We start from the raw sequence: 18,579 nt of genomic DNA, 5'->3' as shown, positions 1-18,579 counted from the left end.
CCAGGGAGCTGAGAGTGTGGGCTCAGCAGTCAGAACTACATTTGAACCCCACTTCCTAACCCAGGGACCTCAGGCAGACCACTTCCTTCCCTTTCTGAGCAGAGGAATGAGAATAACATCAGGACTCACCTTGCAGGTGGCTGTGACAATGAGGTCATGCACGGAAAGCACTTAGCCCAATGCCTGGCTATAGTAAGTGCTCGGTAAAATATTGCCTGTCGTTACTGTAACTCAAATTTCTACACAATTTGGCACAAGGCAGTCACACAATAAATGGAAGTTATGGTAATGTTATTATCATCGACATTAGCCAGGCCCCTCTGGTCAAGGAGGAGGCAAACTCTGGCTCCCCTCACAAAGATGTCCACATCCTAATTCCCAGAACTGGTTACCTTATATTGCAAAAGAGACTTTGCAAATGAGATTTAAGTTAGGGATTTTGAGATGGGGAGATTATCCTGGATTATCCAGTGGTCGCAGTGCAATCACACGGGTCCTTATAAGAGAAAGACAGGAGGGTGAGAGAGAAGAGAAGCGAGGCTGGGAGCAGAGGTTGCAGTGATGCTCTTGGAAGACGGAGGGATGGGCTATAAGCCAAAGAGTGCAGGCGGCCTCTAGAAGCTGGAAGAGGCCACAGAAACAGATTCTTTCCTAGAGCCGCTGGAAGTGTAGCCCCGTGGACACCTTGACTTCAGCCCAATAAAACAAACCCATTTCAGACTTCTGACCTTCAGTACTGTAAGAGAATACATTTGTGTTGTGTTAAGCCACTAGGATGTGGTAATTTGTTACAGCAGCAATAAGAAACTAATATACCATCCTTCATAAAGAAAGTGGCCATCTCCTGCACACCAGCAACTGCTTCGTCCTTAAGAAGCCCACGCCCATTCCTACCATTGAGTAAAAGCGCAGCCCCTCTGCTGAGAGGGGGCGGTGGTGCAGGGTGAGGGGATTCTCGGCCAAGGTTGAGGAGAGCCCTCCCCTCTAGCACTTCCGGTCTTGCCTGCCCATGTCTGTGCATCCCAGAAAGGCTTGCAGCTGTGGCAGGGCGGATGTTCATCCCATGTAACTGGGCACTGCTGGGCCCAGCAACAGTTGCTGTTCTGGATGGATGGGAGAGCAGGTTGGGGGTGGGCTATTCTTGGGGCTGTCTAGCTAGTGTTTACCATGTGCCAAGCCCTGCCCAGGACCCAATTTTCCCAAAACCTGGGAACTATCATCATCCCCATTTTACAGATGAAGAAACTGAGGCTCAGAGAAATGATATAACTTGCCCAAGGCCAACCAGCAGGATGTGGTCTGGCTTTTGCTTGCACAGGCCCAGGTACGGGTACGAGCAGCTCCAGTCCTCCCTGGGTACCCCATCCACTCCCAGGCCACTGACAGGCCTATCAGGCAGTGGACCTCTGCTGCAGGCTGGGCCACGGAACCTGGGACTACTCCCTGCCCCAGCACTTTCTGGACTGTGGGGGTACGAATCATGCCCCCTTGTCTGCCTTACAGAGGTCTGCATGGTAGCTGAGGTCAGAGGCATAGGAGGACCCCCAGCAGAAAGCCGGACTCCTGGTGTAGGAAGAGACACTCTGAGAATCACGGAACCAGCACCGCTAGATAAACGCCAGCCCTTTCTCACGGTGAGCGGTGATAGCCTGTGCAAAGCTATCTCCTGTATGACCTCACTCAGGCTTCCTACAGCTTGCCATCACATTCCCATTTCACAGAAAATAACCATAATGGGAATGATTATGATAATGGCTATTTGTGGAGCCCCTGTCCATGCGAGGCGCTAAGCTAAGAGCTTACTGATGTTCCCTCATTCTGTCCTCTCACACGTCCCCTAGGAGAAAATGTCTAAATCAGCCTCCTTTAAAACCAGCACACTGGGGCTCAGAAGCCCACTTGTACCACTCCCGTGGCCTTTGCCAATGTCCTCCCTGTACAGAGGGGGAAATGGGCCCAGAGAGGGTCCTGGCTTGCTCAAGGCCCAGTGAGTCAGTGCAGGGGTGCGCTGGGAACCCAGGTCTCCAGGCCTCCAGAGGAGTCTGCCTTCCTCTTGGTCACAGGGCATCCCTCATGTGACATCCTTGGGAGGTAGGAGATCCAGCTAAAGGCCCTGGGGACCTGAGGGTGGATGTGCTCAGTCTGCCCAGTGGGGTGGCATATGGCTCTGAATCTACCTTCTCCTGCCTCTAGTGGGTCACCAAGATCCTGGACATCAGCACCTGGGAGCTGGGAAGCCAGAATTGGGGATCTCCAATGGCCCGATTGGTGCTATGGGGGACAATGCCTATACCCTGGCTCCTCCCAGGAGATGTTCGCCTCAGATGACTTCCTGGTGGCATTGGTGCCAGGCTGGGAGGAGGGAGGAGGCAGGCTGGGCGTCTCTGCCACAGCAGGCTTCAGAGCCCTGCGCGGAATCCCAATTGAGCTATTTTTAATGTGCTTCAATTTTCATTTTCTTTTATTGGAAAACACAGATGGTGACTTGCTGCCCCTCACACACACTGAGCAAGGCGCCGACAGGGAGAGAGATGTGCAGCAAACACATGCATGCCTCTCCCATGCCTGGGAAACTCGAGCCGGCAACCAGGTCCTGTGGCTGCTCCAGACCTCAGTTTCCCCAGCTACAGAATGAGGGTGGCTGAGGTGGTCCCCAAAGCCCCTGCCAGCTCCGCGGTCTATGAGGGTCTGGGCTAGAGCAGGAGACGAGGCTCCAGTTGGACACTGGCAGCAAAGGGTGTCCTGTGTAAGGGAGCACATTGCCAAAAAAAAAAAAAAGAGAGGTAGGGGACAGGGCGAAGGAAGGACAATTGTTGGCCATGGGGATGATCTTGGTGACACAGCCACCCACACTTTGAGGTTTTCGAATTTTCCGAATGAGGAAACTGAGGTTCAGGAGACCAGGTGCCCTGCCCAAGAGCCCAGTGGCCGGGGCGGCTGCCAGGCTGGGAGGAGGGCGGAGGCAGGCTTCAGAGCCCCGCGTGGACTCCCAGTTGTGCCGGGCACTGACTCAGGTCTGTGAGAGCACAGCTCCCGTTCTCGTTCTCAGCCCTCTCCTCATCGCTCCCGCCCAGATGTTCCGTTATTTATTTTTCTCATTGTAAAAGCAATACACGCTCATTAAAGGCAATGTGGAAAATGTAGACAAGTCAGAAGGAAATACAAAGTACAAAATAATAATCGTCCCCCCCATCGTCCCTCCACCCTTCACTGCCACTGCCGACATCTTGGCGTGTACTTTGCACTCTTTTTTTTTTTTCTTCATAATTTGTGGTGCTTTTAACATAGTGGTGGAACAGGGTAGCAGCTGGCTGTGCATCACAATGGACTTGAGTGCCTTTAAAAAACACTAGTCCTGGCTGTCCCTTACTCCATAAGATGGAAAGAATTAGGATCTTGGGAATGGGCTGGCAATGGGCGGCTGGGAATCTATATTTTTAACAAACTTCCCAGGTGATGTTGAGCCTGGATCAGCCCACAGACCTGCACTTGGTAAGATCACGGCAACCAGACAGCTGAAGCCACCTGTCACAATTGTGGTCTGAACTCTGTGGCCTTGGGTGACTGAATTCACCTCTCTGAGCCGCAGTTTCCTCATGTGGAAAATTGGGACCCTCCTTTGCAGAGTTGTGGTGAGCATGACAGAAAAAAGCCAAATAGGATCTTAAACCCATCCAAGACATTGCCTCCCTCCCAAGGCTGTCATCATAACTGTCCAAAGCCACCAGCATCAGTGGCCTAAGGCCACTTTCTTAAGCTGTGGCTGGTATAGTGGAAAGGCCCCAGGAGGAGAGAAAAATGGGTTGTAACAGTGGGAAGTGACCACTGCAGGCCCTGGGGTGTGCTCAGCTGGCCTGGCCTCCATCGGTCTCATCTTCCCCAGTTATGTCAGCCCTCCAGGACACGGGGACATGTGTGAACCGCAGACATGTGCTGGCCCTCCTGTGGCCAGCGAGACAGGAGGCAGATTCTCGGGGGCTCAGACATTGGGAAGAGTGGGAAGCTGCTGCCTGAGGACCGGGGTGAGGCCACCAGGAGCAAGGGAAGAGGAGCGCTGGTAAGGCAGGAGGAGCACAGCAGATGCGGATTAAGACCTGCTCTGCCTCCCCAGAGTGTCCTTTTCACACAACTCACACCTCATCACTCCAGGATTGTCGGTGGCTCCCCACTACCCACAGGTTAAGGTCCAAATGAGACTGGCGGTCATTTCCACCAAAACTTAGTGAGAACCTACTATGGGCCAGGCTTCTGGAATGAATCTCTTACCATTTCCATCTCTGCTCCTGCCTGCCATCCCTATTCCATACAACAGCCACTCCTGTCCTTAAAGACCCAGCCACCTGCTGCCAAGCCTGGAATGGGTCTTAGCTAAAATCCTTCCCAGCATACCCTACCTCCCAAAATCCTACTCAGCTCTCAGGGTCTGGCTCAAAGGTCACCTCCTGGGCTCCCCAGCCCCACTTTCTGTGTGTCCCCAGCCCTCCACCCACCCTGGGACGTAATTGTTTCTGAATGCCCCAGGCCCATCAAACAGTGGGGTCTAGGAGGGCAGGGTGGGTCAGATTATGCTCTGTCTAAATAAACCAAGCATGAACTTCTCTAAGTTTCAGCTTTCCAAGCTGTAGAATGGGTGGGCTGTGTTATCTATCTCACCTGCCTAAGCAGTTTGGCATCTATAGCAACTTGGAGGATGTAGCTGCAGTTTGAAAACTGTAAAGTGCATAAGCCTTAGGTCGATGGGCAGAAAGAGTATTGAATGGATGGGATTTGAGGCAGGCCCTTGAGATTCCCCCCAACACACACACACACCCTGCCCCCCTGCTGTTGGCCAGGCCCAAAGTCTGGCTTTGCAGGTCGTGGGCTGTAGGGGCCGCCAGGCAAGGGTGGTTATGGAGAGCAGCCCCTCCTGAAGGGGCTACTGTCATCGAGGAAGGTGCACTGCTAATTGCCTCTGTGAGAACATTGCCCACACCTCCTCTAAAGTGTGTCACAGAACACACAAGGGAGGGGGGACTGCTTTGAATTCTCTGCGCAAGTCTCAGAGACACATAGAAGGGTAGCCTGAGGCAGAGGCACGGAGGGTGTGGTTGGTGTGGCCACGGGCCAAGACTCCTTAAAGATGACAGTGCAGTGCTTCACAGTTTGCAGGGCACTTTCCCCTTCATTGCCTCCTGTATTTCTTACAACAGTCCTGCCACATGGACATTCGTTCATTCATCAGGCCTTCGCTAGCATCTGTATGCTGGCCTCAGGCTATAGGAATGAGGTCCAGCCCTGGGGCAATGCAGATAATGGGGAGGGGGCCAGGAAGGGCTTGGGGCAGACAGACCACCATTAAGTGCAATAAAGGGTAACAGGTCCCACAACTGAGGTTGCACGGGGGAGGGAGGAGCACACGAGGGACACAGAGAAAACAGGCAGAATCCTCATCTTACAGGTAACGTAACTGTGGTTCAGGGAGTCCAAGGGTTTTGCTGAAGTCCCCTGGTGACTAGTGGCTGTGCTGTGTTCTTTCAGGACACCTTATGGCAGGTCAGGAAGTAAGCAAGGCAAATAACTAGGGAAAACTTATTCCAGGCAGAAGAGTAAGTGCAAAGGCCCTGAGGAGATGTTCGTTACCTGATTAAATTTTCTGGTGGGTTCATTAGCTAACTACTGGATGGGCACCATGGTGTCCTGCTTTGTGGATGTCCCGGAGCCCTACTTCAGAGGCAGCACCCATACGAGTGAGTGCTAGCTGCTACTGGATACACAGGCTGTCATGCAAGGACTGCCTGGGGCCCTTATGAGGTGCTGTTAGTTTCCCCGCCCTTGTCCAGCTGCCTAGGAAGCCCAATCCTCCTTGACCCTCTGCCTTTTCAGGTTGGGGTCCTGGACATCTGGCAAGGTGCTTTCCAGGTGTCTGGGGCCATCCCCCAGCTTTTGGGATCCCCATACTTAAAAAATAATAGCTTACGCATAGTGAGCACGGTTAATTTTTAGTAACATTAGGATCCCCATTACGCAGGTGAGAAAACGTAGGATCAGAGAAATGACACCATTTGCTCGGGGTCCCACAGCTGGGAAGTAAAAGAGAAGAGATTTAGATTTACAGCTGACTGGAGTCTGCTTCTAACTTCCCTTCTAGAATGCCCTCAGCTCTCTTTCTCATCTAGTCAAATCTTATCATCCTTCACAGGCCTTTGGGGGACCCTCCTCAACTGGCCCCACTCACCTTAATGTCTGCATGTGGGTCAGCGGGATCCTCCCAGTGGGATCCTGGGGTGGGGCTCTCAGCACAGAGAATGACTCAAGCTCTGAGTCCCCTTAGACCCCGCAACAGCAGCCCACTCATCATCCACCAGTACCAAGAAAGCCCTCCCTTCTCTCTCCGACAACACCCGTGCCATTATTCTGAATTCTAAAAACAGTTTTTAAGTGGAAAAAAGTATATGCTTATTATAAGACATTATAGAATATAAAGTGAAAAGGCAAAAGTGAAAAGGCAAAAGCTCTTTTTCCAGAAGTAGTCACAATTAGATATCATTTAGATGTTTCACTGTGCAAAAAATGCGTATAGGGAGGCATAAATGCATACTTATCCCTTTGAAAGTCACAAATGGCATCATACTCGATGTACTGTTTGTAACCTGCTCTTAACATATCATAGACATTTCTGACCCTGGTACAGAAGGTTCCGGTGCATTTCTCCTACTGGTGGCTTGGTTATCTAGTGTGGGACAGCGGCCTCATGTCTAAGATGCTTGCATGTGGCCCCTCTCCACTCGCCCCGCAGGGTGTCTGTGAGGAGAGACTGAGGTAACAGGTGTTGGGTTGCCAGCCTGGCCCAGGGCAGGCTTTCAGGAATGGAGAGAGGAGGGACACGGGGTCATCGGCCGGGACCAGCTGGGTTCCAAGGTGGAGGTGGGGTCAGAGCGTGTCTCTGGGCTGGAGAACATCCTCCCGCTCCCCCTTCTCCTACAGGCCTGTCTCACAGGCCCGCCACCCCGCCCAGCCGGCCGCTTCCCCTGCACCTCATCAATCTGCAGACGGCTGGGACAGCGCAACCCAGCTGGACACCCTCTGGAGACTCCCAGATAAAGCCAAAAACTGGCAAAGGAAAGGAGGCAGGGATGTCTGGGGTCGATTCAGCACCACAGGTCCTGGGCCCTGACCTGTCTGAGCCTTGCCCCGAGGTCCTGGGGGTCAGTCTGACCGAAGGCTTCCTGTGCCTGTCTCGGGGGCCCTTTCTAGTCCAGCCGCCCAGCTGAGCTTCCTGCCTCCCCTCTGGACCTTTCCACCGCCCATCCATCCTGAAACCACAGCCGCACAGACCTTTCCAGAACACCCCTTTTATCATGTCACTCCCTGCTTGTGGCCTGCTGGTGGCTCCTCAGTGCCTGTGGGAGAAAGGGTAAGCTTCTTCCCCCGGAATTCCTGAGTCAGCCCGGCCACTCCTTCCATCCTGAAGTCCCCACCCCCACCGCGGGAGCCCTGGGCTGCACTGGTTTGTCTCCTTTTGCTGCATGTCCCACCTCCCCACTTTGCCTGAGTCTATGTAGTGAACACCCATGTGCCCAGAATGTGCGCTGTACCCCCACAATGGTGTGACCCCAGGCACGACACTTATGCTCTTGAAGCCCTTTCTTCTCCTCTGATAAAGAACTACCTTTTGGAGTTGTCCTGAGAATTGCGTAAGATGAGCTACGCACAATGCAGGCACAGTGCTTGGCCCTTCACGAGGGCCAAATAAACATAGGCTAAATAAACATGGGTCTCCTTCCTTTCTTCCCTGTGAATAATAATAATAGCAGCAAACACACATAATGCTCGTGCGAGGCTAAGTTGGAAGCATTTACATGTATTACCTTATTTAATCTTAACACTCCTATGAGATAGGCACTGTATTATTCCTATATTTCAGATGAGGAAACTGAGGCACGGAGCAGTGAAGTAATTGTTCAAGGTCATGTGACCAGCCAGGGCAGAACTAATATTTGAACCCAACGCATCTAGCTTTCCCAGGGAGCCTTCTCAAAGCCAGTGACATGGCTCTCCTCTCAGTCCTGTGTCATCCCTCTGATAACATGGATTCAGAAAGTCACCCTGAGGGCAGTGGACTGGGGGCCGGGGGAGGGTGGGAGACCACTGGGGCAGGTGGATCTTTCTGAGGCTCTGGTTCTTCCCACAGACAATTGTTTGGCTGAAGGTAGCCTCCTGCCCATTCGATTTGGAGATTCCCTCTCCTGCGCCCATCTAAAAATACTTGAAAACTGTAAAAGTGAGTGAAAATAAATTTGGGGAAGGCAGGTCAGTGCAGCAAAAGGAGAGCCGAGAGCTTTGTAGCTTCCACGTGCCTTGGATAAGTCCGTTCTCTTCACTGGACCTGTTATCTCACGGGGGGATTTCGTGGGACCTGACACTGCATTCTAGAATACTACACAGTGAGAATGTTTCTCCTTTTCAATTCTCCTCAATCCCCTGATCCCTCAAAGAGAAGCCTTGCCTGGGGGCCGCTGAGACGCTGCCTGCATGCAAGCCTCGGGCTCAGGATCTGCCTCAGAAGCTCCTGCCCCTCACCTCACCTGCCCCTCACCTCACAGGCAGACCTCTCACTTCTGCCTTCCTGCCTGCGGGCCTCTACCCTCTCACAGACAGCAAATGGGGAAATGCAAGAATGATAACCCCCAAGAGCAGCCTTGTCCAGTGAGGGCAGTGGCAATTCTGGGGTCCATCTACATGGCCCCACATGACGTGCTGGTGAGATCGAGTGCCGGTTGCCCACGGCAGCAACCAGTTCCTGTAAACTGTCCTTGTATTACTTTTGGCTGCTTCCTCATGCCTTTCTGGTCTCCCAAATCCTGTCCCAGGCTCCCCTCCTTTCTGTGGGCACCCGGCTGAGAGAGCGAGCATCAGGCTTGAACTGTACCATAATCTCCTTGCCCTCTTCCTGTTGTATTTATAGTTACAGTTACTTTCTGTTTCTGTCAAGAGATACAGGTGTTTTATTACGGCAAAGCTATGGACTTTTCTTAATACATTGACAGTAGCTCTCCCTTATCCACGGTGCCACTTTCCGTGGTTTCAGTTATCTGTGGTCAACCATGGTCTGAAAGTATTAAATGGACAATTCCAGAAATAAACAATAAATAAGTTTTAAATTGCACCCCGTTCTGAGCAGTATGATGAAATCTTGCACCGTGCAGCTCCATCCTGCCGAGGACAGCGAGAACACGGCTCGAGCTGGTAGAAATTGAGACTGACAAATGGGAACCACAGTACAAAAGGTTTCTGAGCCTCTTCAAGCCTTAACATTTTGATTTGGTTTGGGGACATTCCTGCTACCTTTGTGGGTTGAAAGCACTTTCTGGGTGGCCCGTCTTTCTCCTGGAGTGGTCACAGTGGGTCCCGTATCTGTGGGGTGCCCCTTGAGAAGCCCACAGATGCACTGGCATACAGATTGCTCAGGCCCAAGATTTGGGTCTTGCAGTGGCCTGGGACCCCCAGGGGCCCAGCACCCACACTAATCTGTGTTAGGCTCGCATAAGGGTGAAGCCAGGGTTGGGGAGCAAGCTCTAAGTTTTTCCTCTTATCTCCCCAATCCCAGCACCCTCCGGGCTCGAGGTGGAAGTTTCGGGAAGGCCCCATCACCACATCTGGAGCTCATTACTCCAAGAAGCTGCAGAGGCTGAGGATATAAATGGGTCCAGCAAGGGTTTAGATAAATACGGGGATGATAGATCCGCACCAGGTTATTGAGGGGAAGTGAAAGGATGTTCGGGGAAGATCCTTAACCTTGTCAAGCTCCCCCAACAAACTGTCCCCCGGGGGGGCCTGTCTACTCAGCAGCCTCATCTCCTGCCTCTCCCCCACATGTAGCCCAAGTGAAGCCAAAGGCAGAGAGGACTCCCTCTCAGGACGCCAAGCTTTTGCCTGTGCTGACCCCTCTGACTAGTATGTCTTTTCTTTCCCCTTTCACTGGGCTCAGGGAAGCCTTCCCTGACCACCCAGGCTGGGTGTAGCACCGGCGCTTCCTTCACCAGGACGTGGGACTGACTTGTATGTCTGCTGAACCTACTTAAACTGGCCACGAGAGCCTACGGGAGGGCCCGAGGTGTAGTAGTAAGTTCACAACAGTAGTGGCCAGGATGTGTGCCAAGCATTTTGCATGTACCAGCTCATTTAATCCCCACAACAACCTGGTGAGGCAGGTCCTCTGATCATTCCCATTTTAGAGATAAGGAATCTGAAGCTCAGAGAGGTGAAAGGACTTGCCCAGGATCACACAGCCAGGGAGTGGGGGAACTGGGATGCAAACCCAGGGCTGCTAGACTTTGGAGCTCATGCTTTCTCTTCCACGCCATGATGGCCACGCAGAAGTTTGTGAAAAAAGACTGTTGACTGGAAGAATGAATGAGAAACAAAATAGCGTAGATCCAACTCCATCAAGCCCTTTTCAGAGGCTCTAACTGGAAAGGGAGTTTTATTTCCCTTGTATGTCTACATGGTAGGAACGTTGCACGGTGATCTTTCTGTCTACACAGGCATAAAGATAATCATAAATAACATTGGTCGAGTGCCTCAGACATGACGAACATTTATCACATTTAAGCCTCATGGTAACCCTGCACGGCAGGTTTCATTCAACAGACGGGGAAACTGAGGCCAAGAGAAGAGAAATGACCCACCCAAGGCTGTGGAGCTAGTGATCAGCCAGGGTCCGAAGCCTGTGAGTGGAACCACTACCCATAAGGTATTATTCTAGACCAATGTCTGATTTTGGGAGAAGCTGGTTTTCTCATCTCTATGATGGGTACGATGACCCCAATTCATTCACCTCTTCACTGGAGACTTATGTCCCTCCAGGACAAAGAGGTGGCCCCTGAAGCTCAGTAGCTCAGAAGGGAGCTGAGCAGTGATATCCGCAGCAAGCACGCCTCACCTCATGCATTATCCTAGACAACTGTCCTTGATCCTATTCCTCCTTACTTTCAACACGGGGACAGCAAAGCTTAGAGAGGCTAAGCACTCTCTGGCAGAATCAGAATTTGAACCCAGGTCAACTCATGTCCCTGCAAGGCAGAGGTGTGGAACCTTCTGGAAAGGTATGAAGGTGAGGAAGGTGAGCACTGATGAGCAGGCTGAGGATAATAACTCCCTCAGGCTGCACCGAGACTTGGAAGAGAAGGTAGAGAATGTGAAGGAAGTCAGCTCCCTGGTGGCCAAAATGCTGATGTGGGCTTGGGCCTGGGGTGAGGGCTTGCCTGGGCAGGAAGCAGCAGAGATAACGGGGATCCTGTTACAGCACCGGGGGATACTTCCAGGCAGGTGAGCACACATTAGCACTCCTCCCTCCAGGTGCCCCATCATCCCTGAGTACAGAAAGCAGATAGGGGGTGGCCAGCAGGTGAGATCTCAGCCCCATCTGCCCTGGTGGATTACAGGCTCACTTGCTGTATGACCCTGGAAAGGCCCTGTCCCCTTTCTGGGCTTCGGCTTCTCCACTGGCAAATGAAAGGCTTGGATTAGACTGGAGTTTCTCAAACTTCAGTCATTCCTGAACTATTTTTAGGACTTTAACCACGTAACCCACATAAACTACACTTTTAGATTGACTCACCTGTTTTTTCCTGAAATAAATTCATTAGTAAAGGAAAAATCAGGTTACTACTATAACTAGAAAAAAGTCAGCATAGATGCCTATAACCAGAAGTAGTTTGGCGAGTTGGTTAAGAACATGGGCTGTGGAGCCAGCTGCCTGGATTCATAATCCTTGCTGACACACTCACTGTGTGACCTCGGGCAAGTTACTTAACCTCTCTGTGCCTCAGCTTACTCATCTGTAAGCTGAAAATAATAATGCCTATATTGTGAAGTTGTTATGAGGCTAAAAAGAGTTAATATTTACAAAGCAGTGACACTTAGTAAGTGCTATATATGTGTTTATTAAATAAAAATAAAAATACATAAACCATACGCAATGAAAGCAAAATGATGCCCTGGCATTCTAGTTCCCTAGTAGGGTCTGAGCTTGAGGCCTGCTTTTCCTTATTGAAAAGGGAGATTAGGGGCTGTCAGCAAGGTGTTAGAGACATGTTGGCAGGAAACAGAGACTTTCTCCATGAGTAATCAGCAGGCGTGGAGGAGAAGGCAAGGGGAACTTTCTTACCGTGTGATTCAGTGTTATTTAATGCCATTTCCGTGTTCCTCCTAGAGTCTGCTCTGTCAGACACTCGGGTAAACACGGGACTAAAGCACGTCTCAAGTCTGGTTCTGATGATCTGGGACTCCAGGAAGAGAAAAGAGCAAACCTCCGATGCCATGGAAGGGTCCGGGCCATGGCACCTACCCTGCCCCACGTCCCTTCCTTCTCCTGCCCCTTGCCGGTTGAAAACCCTGTACTGTGGCAGCCAGCACAGGGTTGTCTGGGTTTTCTTGGTCAGCCCCAGTTTAAACTATCCCGCTCCATTTCTTTCCACGGGGAAGTGGCACACGGTAGAAGTTAAGAGTAAGGATTCTGGACTTCAAATTTCATTTCTGATCTGCCTTGAGCAAGTCACATCCTGGCTCGGTTCCATTTCCTCATCTGCCAAGAAAGATAAAACTACCCACCTCAGAGGGCGCGGGGAGGGTTAGGGGAGGGAGGTGGGAATGGAGTGTCAGCACAATAACGCAGGTTAAGGGCTTAGACAGCTCTGGGCACAAAGCTAAGGACACAATAAACAAGTCGTTATAAATAAATTCAAAAGTTGAGAAAAATGTCCTTTGTCAAACCACGTGTCTTGATGACAGCAATTGTAGCACTTCATGCATTCTCTCCTCAGACCCATTCTTCTCTCTGCGTGCCCCAGGAGGCAAGGACCAGCGACTCACCTCAGCACCTCGGCCTCCGATGTAGGGCTGGAATCCAACTTGCACACCTCAGCCCCCGACCTCCATGCCTCTTTTTTTCCAGGGCACCAATATGTACTGGGATCCACCACAGTCATGCATACAAAGGAATGGGACAAGCTCTGAAGACAAGGAGCTCATTGACAAGAGGCCCCAGGACATGTATAGCCTACCCTGCTGGTTTTCATAAAATACTATATACTCTGCTATTTCTAGAAAGAATTGGAGGGAAGTTTATTTTATATATATAGATAGATAGATAGATAGATAGATAGATAGATAGATAGATAGATAGATATAGATATATAGATCGATCTATATAGATATATAGATATATAGATCGATCTATATAGATATATAGATAGATAGATCTATATAGATATATAGATCGATCTATATATCTATATCTATCTATCTATCTATCTATCTATCTATCTATCTATCTATCTAGATAAAATTACATTTACATTAAAAAAAGCAGCCAGAAGGCCCTTGCAGGTAACTGTCCCATGAACCTGGGATGAGATAATGACTATAATCAGAAAACAATGTTTGCTCTGAGCTTCCCAGTAGCCAGAGTGAGAATAGAAGCAGGTTGAGAGGGGAAGATGAAAGGAAATAAGAACAATAGTCAAAACTTAGAACTTTTATGTGTGGAAACAAACACATTGAATGCTCACAGTAACTCAGTGAAATACAAGTTTACTTTCCCCATTTTATAGATGGGGAAACTCAGGCAAGGGAGGAAAAGTAACTTGCTCAAGTGGCTAGCAAACAATGATCCAAGATTTGAGCTGGGAAATTTGGCTCTAGAGTCACACTAACGCTTAGCCAAAGTGCTATTCTGCCAGCTTTTTCCTGTGCTTTCACATTGAATTTGCACAACTCTACCACGTGGGCATTACTATTTTCCTTTGCCAAATGATGTAACCGAGGCACAGAGAGGTGAAGTGACTTGCCCAAAGGTACACAGTGTGTCAGTGGCAGAGCAGGGCCTGCCCGATTTCACTGTCCTTCCCCTCTAGCTGTCTAGCTCAGCTCCAAAGCGCGATGGGTTCTAGAGCTCATGCCACTGGCAAAAGGACAAAAAGAGTTCATTCCAGGTGATGAGACAGGTCACACCTGAGTGGCAGCGGAATCCTGATGGCTCTCCCACAGGCCACCCCTGCTGACAGAGGTCCCCGGGGTCTGGCAATGCCAGCTCACAGGCCGCAGCCCACTCCAAGGGGTTTGCTTTGCTCCCCTGGGTGGGGGAGTCATCTCAGAGCCCTGCCCCTGGCCCATGGCAGTGGGGTTTGGAGGTTCTCAAGTTGACCTACTCGGACAACGAAGAGCCCCTGGGACAGCCTGGTCAGTCCAGAGGTCACAGACCCTGATGGAGTCTGACCTCAGTCAAGTCACTTCATTGGGTGGGAGGATGGAGGGGCAATTCCAAGGACTAATTCAGTAAAAGCACTTAGTGCAGTATCTGGCACATAGAAAGTACTTAATAAGTTTTAGCTATTATTAATGTAATTAACCTGGCCCAAGCCTATCTGTGGTCCACAGCCGCTCTACCCAGGATGGGCAGATGCAAGCCTGACTCTCTGGGGCCCTGGCCCAGTAACCGGGTCGGAACAAAAGGCAGTCGTGTCCCGTCCACTGCTCTGCCTGGGTTTCTGGTATAAAGTAGCTGCTGCTACTTTATAAGAAGCATGAGTTTTAATCCCAGCCCTGCCTCCAGCTATGTGATCTGGGGTCAGCCAACCCTCCTCTCTGGACCTCAGTTTCCCCTTCTATAAACTCAGGGGCTTGGTCATAGGGGCTTGCTCACTCTGACCATTGGCTACTTCATCCTTTATTTTCATCTAACTTGGCGACATTCCCTAGGAAGGAGGTGGGACTGGACCTAACCCCTTTCTAGAAATGAGGAAAGCAAAGCTGAGAACAGAGGGATTTACACTCCGAGGCTGTGGTAGATGAGGAGGGCGCAGTGGGAAGTGTGTGCACGTGGCCTCAGACAGAGTGGGTGTGCATCCCAGCTCCTCCACTCCCTCATTGGAAGGTCATGATAATGCCTTCCTGACCTGACTTTTCCATCCTTAAAGGTGGGAGTGAGAGACCCCCTTGCAGGAGGTGGTCAAGATTAGGAGTGTGGCCAGAGGCCCTAGCTCAGTTCACGGCCCACTGTAGGTGGTCAATGAGGAGGCTTTGTTATTCTTTCACAAAAGGCCAGTTTCATCATCTCATCTCTCCCCTGCAGACAACTCTGAAATGGCTGGCTTCCTGTTGCTCCCAGCATGAGGACATGCAAGGTAAGGCTTGGCCTCATCCCACCCCTCTCGCTCTCCACCTCTTAGCTCCAGCCTCTCTAGATCCCTTCAGCCACCAGGAATCCACACTCCTACTGGGTGTTTGCCCAAGCTGTGTCCCCTCATTGGTGCACCCTCCCTTCCCTTGGAGCCGACTCATCTTTCAGCCTGCACTCCTGTGTCCCATCCTCCAGAAAGCCTTTTCGGACCTTACCAGATCCAATCCTCTCTTACGTCTTCTGAAGTAGTTTTCTAGGATGCGATTGTCCCACGTCTGTGAGGTTCTTCGACGACTGTCTGCTCTGCCACCAGGCTCTAAATTCCTTGAGGGCAGACATCTTTTGTGGTCTTCCCACTGCCACACCCCGGCCCCAGGCCCAGGGCCTGGCCCACAGCCTGGTCCACAGCAGGTACTTGGTCATTACTGAATTTTGATCAGAAAAGAACTGATTCCTATGTGGTTGGAGGTCTTTCTCACCAAGCCTTGGTGGCACATGGAGAGGTTAAACTGATTCCACTGTGTGACCACTTTGCAGGTTACTTGTGGGATGTGAAAGGGTCTGGGGAGACATGCTTTGAAAGATAAGCTGGAGATTGTCACAGAAATCACATGAGTGCCAGCTAGACACACCAGGCTCATCTATGGGTAGACGCCAGGCTCCTCCTGCGCTGCTCATCTGCCCGAGGCCCAGCTTGGGTCTCACTGGACAACATCAACATAGGCCCCCCCTGCTGAGCACCTGCCGTGTGCCAGGCCCCTGCACCAGTGGTAATTATCTCATTAAATTCTCACAACCCCGTGACATAGAAATTGTCAACTCTTTTAGAGATGAAAGAAACTGAGGCTCAGAGAGGTAAAGTCACTGGCCTAACGTCGCACTATTAGAAAGTAGACAGGGGTGTGGTTTGGATTCTTGATTTTTTCACTGAGGTATAATATGTATACAGTCAAGGGCACAGACCCTCAGCATTCAGCTTGATGAAGTTACCAAATGTGTATCACCACGTAACTACCACCAGAAAGTTCCTAGTGTCCTTCCTCATCGATACCCCTTTTCACCACATGCGATCACTATCCTGACTTCCGTCACCGCTAATTAATTCTGCCTGCTTTTAAAGTTCCTAGAAATGAAATCATTCAGTGATCTTTGGTCTGGCCTCTTGCTCCCAGCATAATGATTTTGAGATTTATCCATGATGCTTCGTGTTACCAGCAGTTTGTTCTTTTTTATGGCTGCATGGTATTCCACTGTGTGAATCTACCACAGTTTATTTACCCAGTCTTTGTTGATGGGCATTTGGGTCTTTTCTAGTCTGGGGCTATTATGAGCAAAGCTTTCTATGAACATTCTAATCTAGTCTAGTACCTGCCTAGGTGAACACGTGCACTCATTTCCTTTAAGCATTTACTACATAGGGAGTGGACTTGCTAGGCCGTGGGGCAGGCATATGTTTAGCTTTATTAGAAACTGCAAAATTGTTTTCCAAAGGGGTTATATGACCGATTTTATTCACGTCACTGCCCCAATCTGTTTCTTAGGGAAATCATGATGAGGGGTGATTTTATTATTCTGGCTAGAGGGCATTTATTGTGTTGGTAATGAAATGCAATTTGATTCTTTTTAATGCTATTGGGTGATTTCCATTAGAAACGAATTCACAGATCAATGATACACCTTTTGTCAGACCTCCTATGTGCCATTTAGGGGTTCAGATAAATGTGGCTCCATTAATGGACACCGAGTCAAGCTTCCCGAGTCAGAACTTAGGGGCCCAGTTCAGAAGCAGATGGAATTACCATTTGTAGACATGTAGGAAGAGGCTGCTACATGCCAGGCACTGTACGCGGAGCTTTTCTTCATCCCCTTTAATCTTCTCAAATGTATTGTGAAGTGGTAATGATGATTCCATTTCACAGAGGAGGAAACTGAGGCTCAGAGGGGTAAAGTGCCATGGTCTGGGTCTCACAAGAGGCAAGTGTATGGAAAGGGTGCCTCCTGGTATGGGAGGTCAGTAGCCTATCAGGACATTGGGGACGGCCTACGCATTGTTGAGCCCTGGCTTGATGTGACCATTAATAGCCAATGCATCTCCAAGAGTCTGATGCCTGGCTTAGAGTCTATGCTCATTAAAGGCTTGTTGGCAACTGAGTGACCCAATGAGTGTAGCTAATGTCAAAGCGGGAATGGAACAAGGACCTCTGGACAAACCTGGAGGTTAATTTCTCTGCCCAGAAACACAACATCATAGCACACGGTATAGAGTTGATAAACTCCATCCCCCTTCTGATCTGTGAGGCTCAGGAGCTAGGAACGCTGTGTGCAAAGCTCCAGCTCCTGGCTTCGCTCCCAGCCCTGTCCACCGACATTCCCTCCATTACCCCTGGCTACTGCTACGCTTGCCCTGCAATCAGAAAGGGCTGTCTGTCTCTAACCGGTCTTGTTCTGGGCATCCTCCTATATCAATCCATACAGGCCAGGAGGATAATGTACATGGGCCCCAGCCTCGGTCTGGCTCTGGCGTGGACCCCCACCCCTCACCCAGGGGCTGTGGGCAAGCCCTTCATTCTGAACTTCGGTTTTCTATCTGTAATAGGGCAAGTTTTTGAGGAAAATAAAACAGTGCAGAGGTGTGGGGTAATGAGGATGTGCATGGGCCTTGGAGGTTCAGACCAGGTTCAAATCCCAACTCTGCTACTTCTCCGCCAGAGGCAGGTGTCTTAGCCACAGGGCACTTCAGCATTCTCATCTCTAAACCAGGGAGAAAAACAGAGCCCCCTGCAGAGATGGGCACAGAAGGCGTGGCACTGGCACGTTTCACGCTCTCATGCAGGTTAACTATTCTTGCTGCTCTTGCGTTACTATTATTGTACTGAGCCAGAGCCAATGTGAGAAACCGATGGTGTTTTCTTGCTAGGAAGAAAACCGGGCTGTCGGAGAGAATACATCCTGCTTCCCCTGAGGATTTTTCACTCTGAATCTCCAAACAGGCGGAACAGATGGGACACACAGTCCATTTACTCACTCGACAAGTATTTAAGTGCCTACTATGTGCCAGGAGTTATTCTAAGTGGCAAGCAATGAGTGCCTAATGTTTAACTTTAACTACTTTTAACTACGGTATCAGCTGGGGGTAGGGGTAGGGAAGACGGAATCCCCTTATCTCTCAAGGAGAGACAAGACGCCTTGGGATTTAGATAAGAGGGAGACTGGGGCGGGGAGTTGGGGGGAAAGCAGCCAGGTGTCGAGAGGGGAGGGAAAACAGACGGCTCCAGGAACGCAGTTTTAAGGAGTTTTACTTAAAAAGGGGCATAAAGTGGAGGGGATGAGACTCTGGAGGTGTCAGTTTAGGGAGACAAGTCCCAGCAGCCCCAGGGTGAGAGAAGAGACGTCTCCCAAGGCTGCTGCTGGACGGAGAT

The 18,579-nt window shown here is 50.5% G+C and overlaps 1 protein-coding gene across 6 annotated transcripts in view; it reads right to left on the bottom strand.

Moving 5' to 3' along the window:
* The window catches only part of EPHB2 (EPH receptor B2), a 157,514-nt gene extending 145,323 nt beyond the window's left edge, over positions 1-12,191 (bottom strand). For 4 of the 6 annotated variants that reach the window (XM_023529401.1, XM_023529402.1, XM_023529404.1 and 1 more), the window contains exon 1: positions 12,149-12,191. In XM_023529401.1, coding sequence (XP_023385169.1) covers positions 12,149-12,176 — 28 coding nt within the window. In that variant the 5' untranslated portion in view covers positions 12,177-12,191. Of the gene's footprint in view, positions 1-1,093; positions 1,104-1,803; positions 1,815-8,801; positions 8,908-12,148 lie in introns of those variants that run through there. The other 2 variants (XM_023529407.1, XM_023529403.1) reach the window with 2 other exon arrangements.
* Between the last annotated feature and the right edge of the window lie 6,388 nt (positions 12,192-18,579).

This window comes from Pteropus vampyrus, unplaced genomic scaffold (assembly GCF_000151845.1).
Source record: "Pteropus vampyrus isolate Shadow unplaced genomic scaffold, Pvam_2.0 Scaffold36, whole genome shotgun sequence".
NCBI classification, from domain to species: Eukaryota; Metazoa; Chordata; class Mammalia; order Chiroptera; family Pteropodidae; genus Pteropus; species Pteropus vampyrus.
Note: the sequence above shows the minus strand (reverse complement) of the source record. Positions and strands in the feature narration are given on the sequence as shown.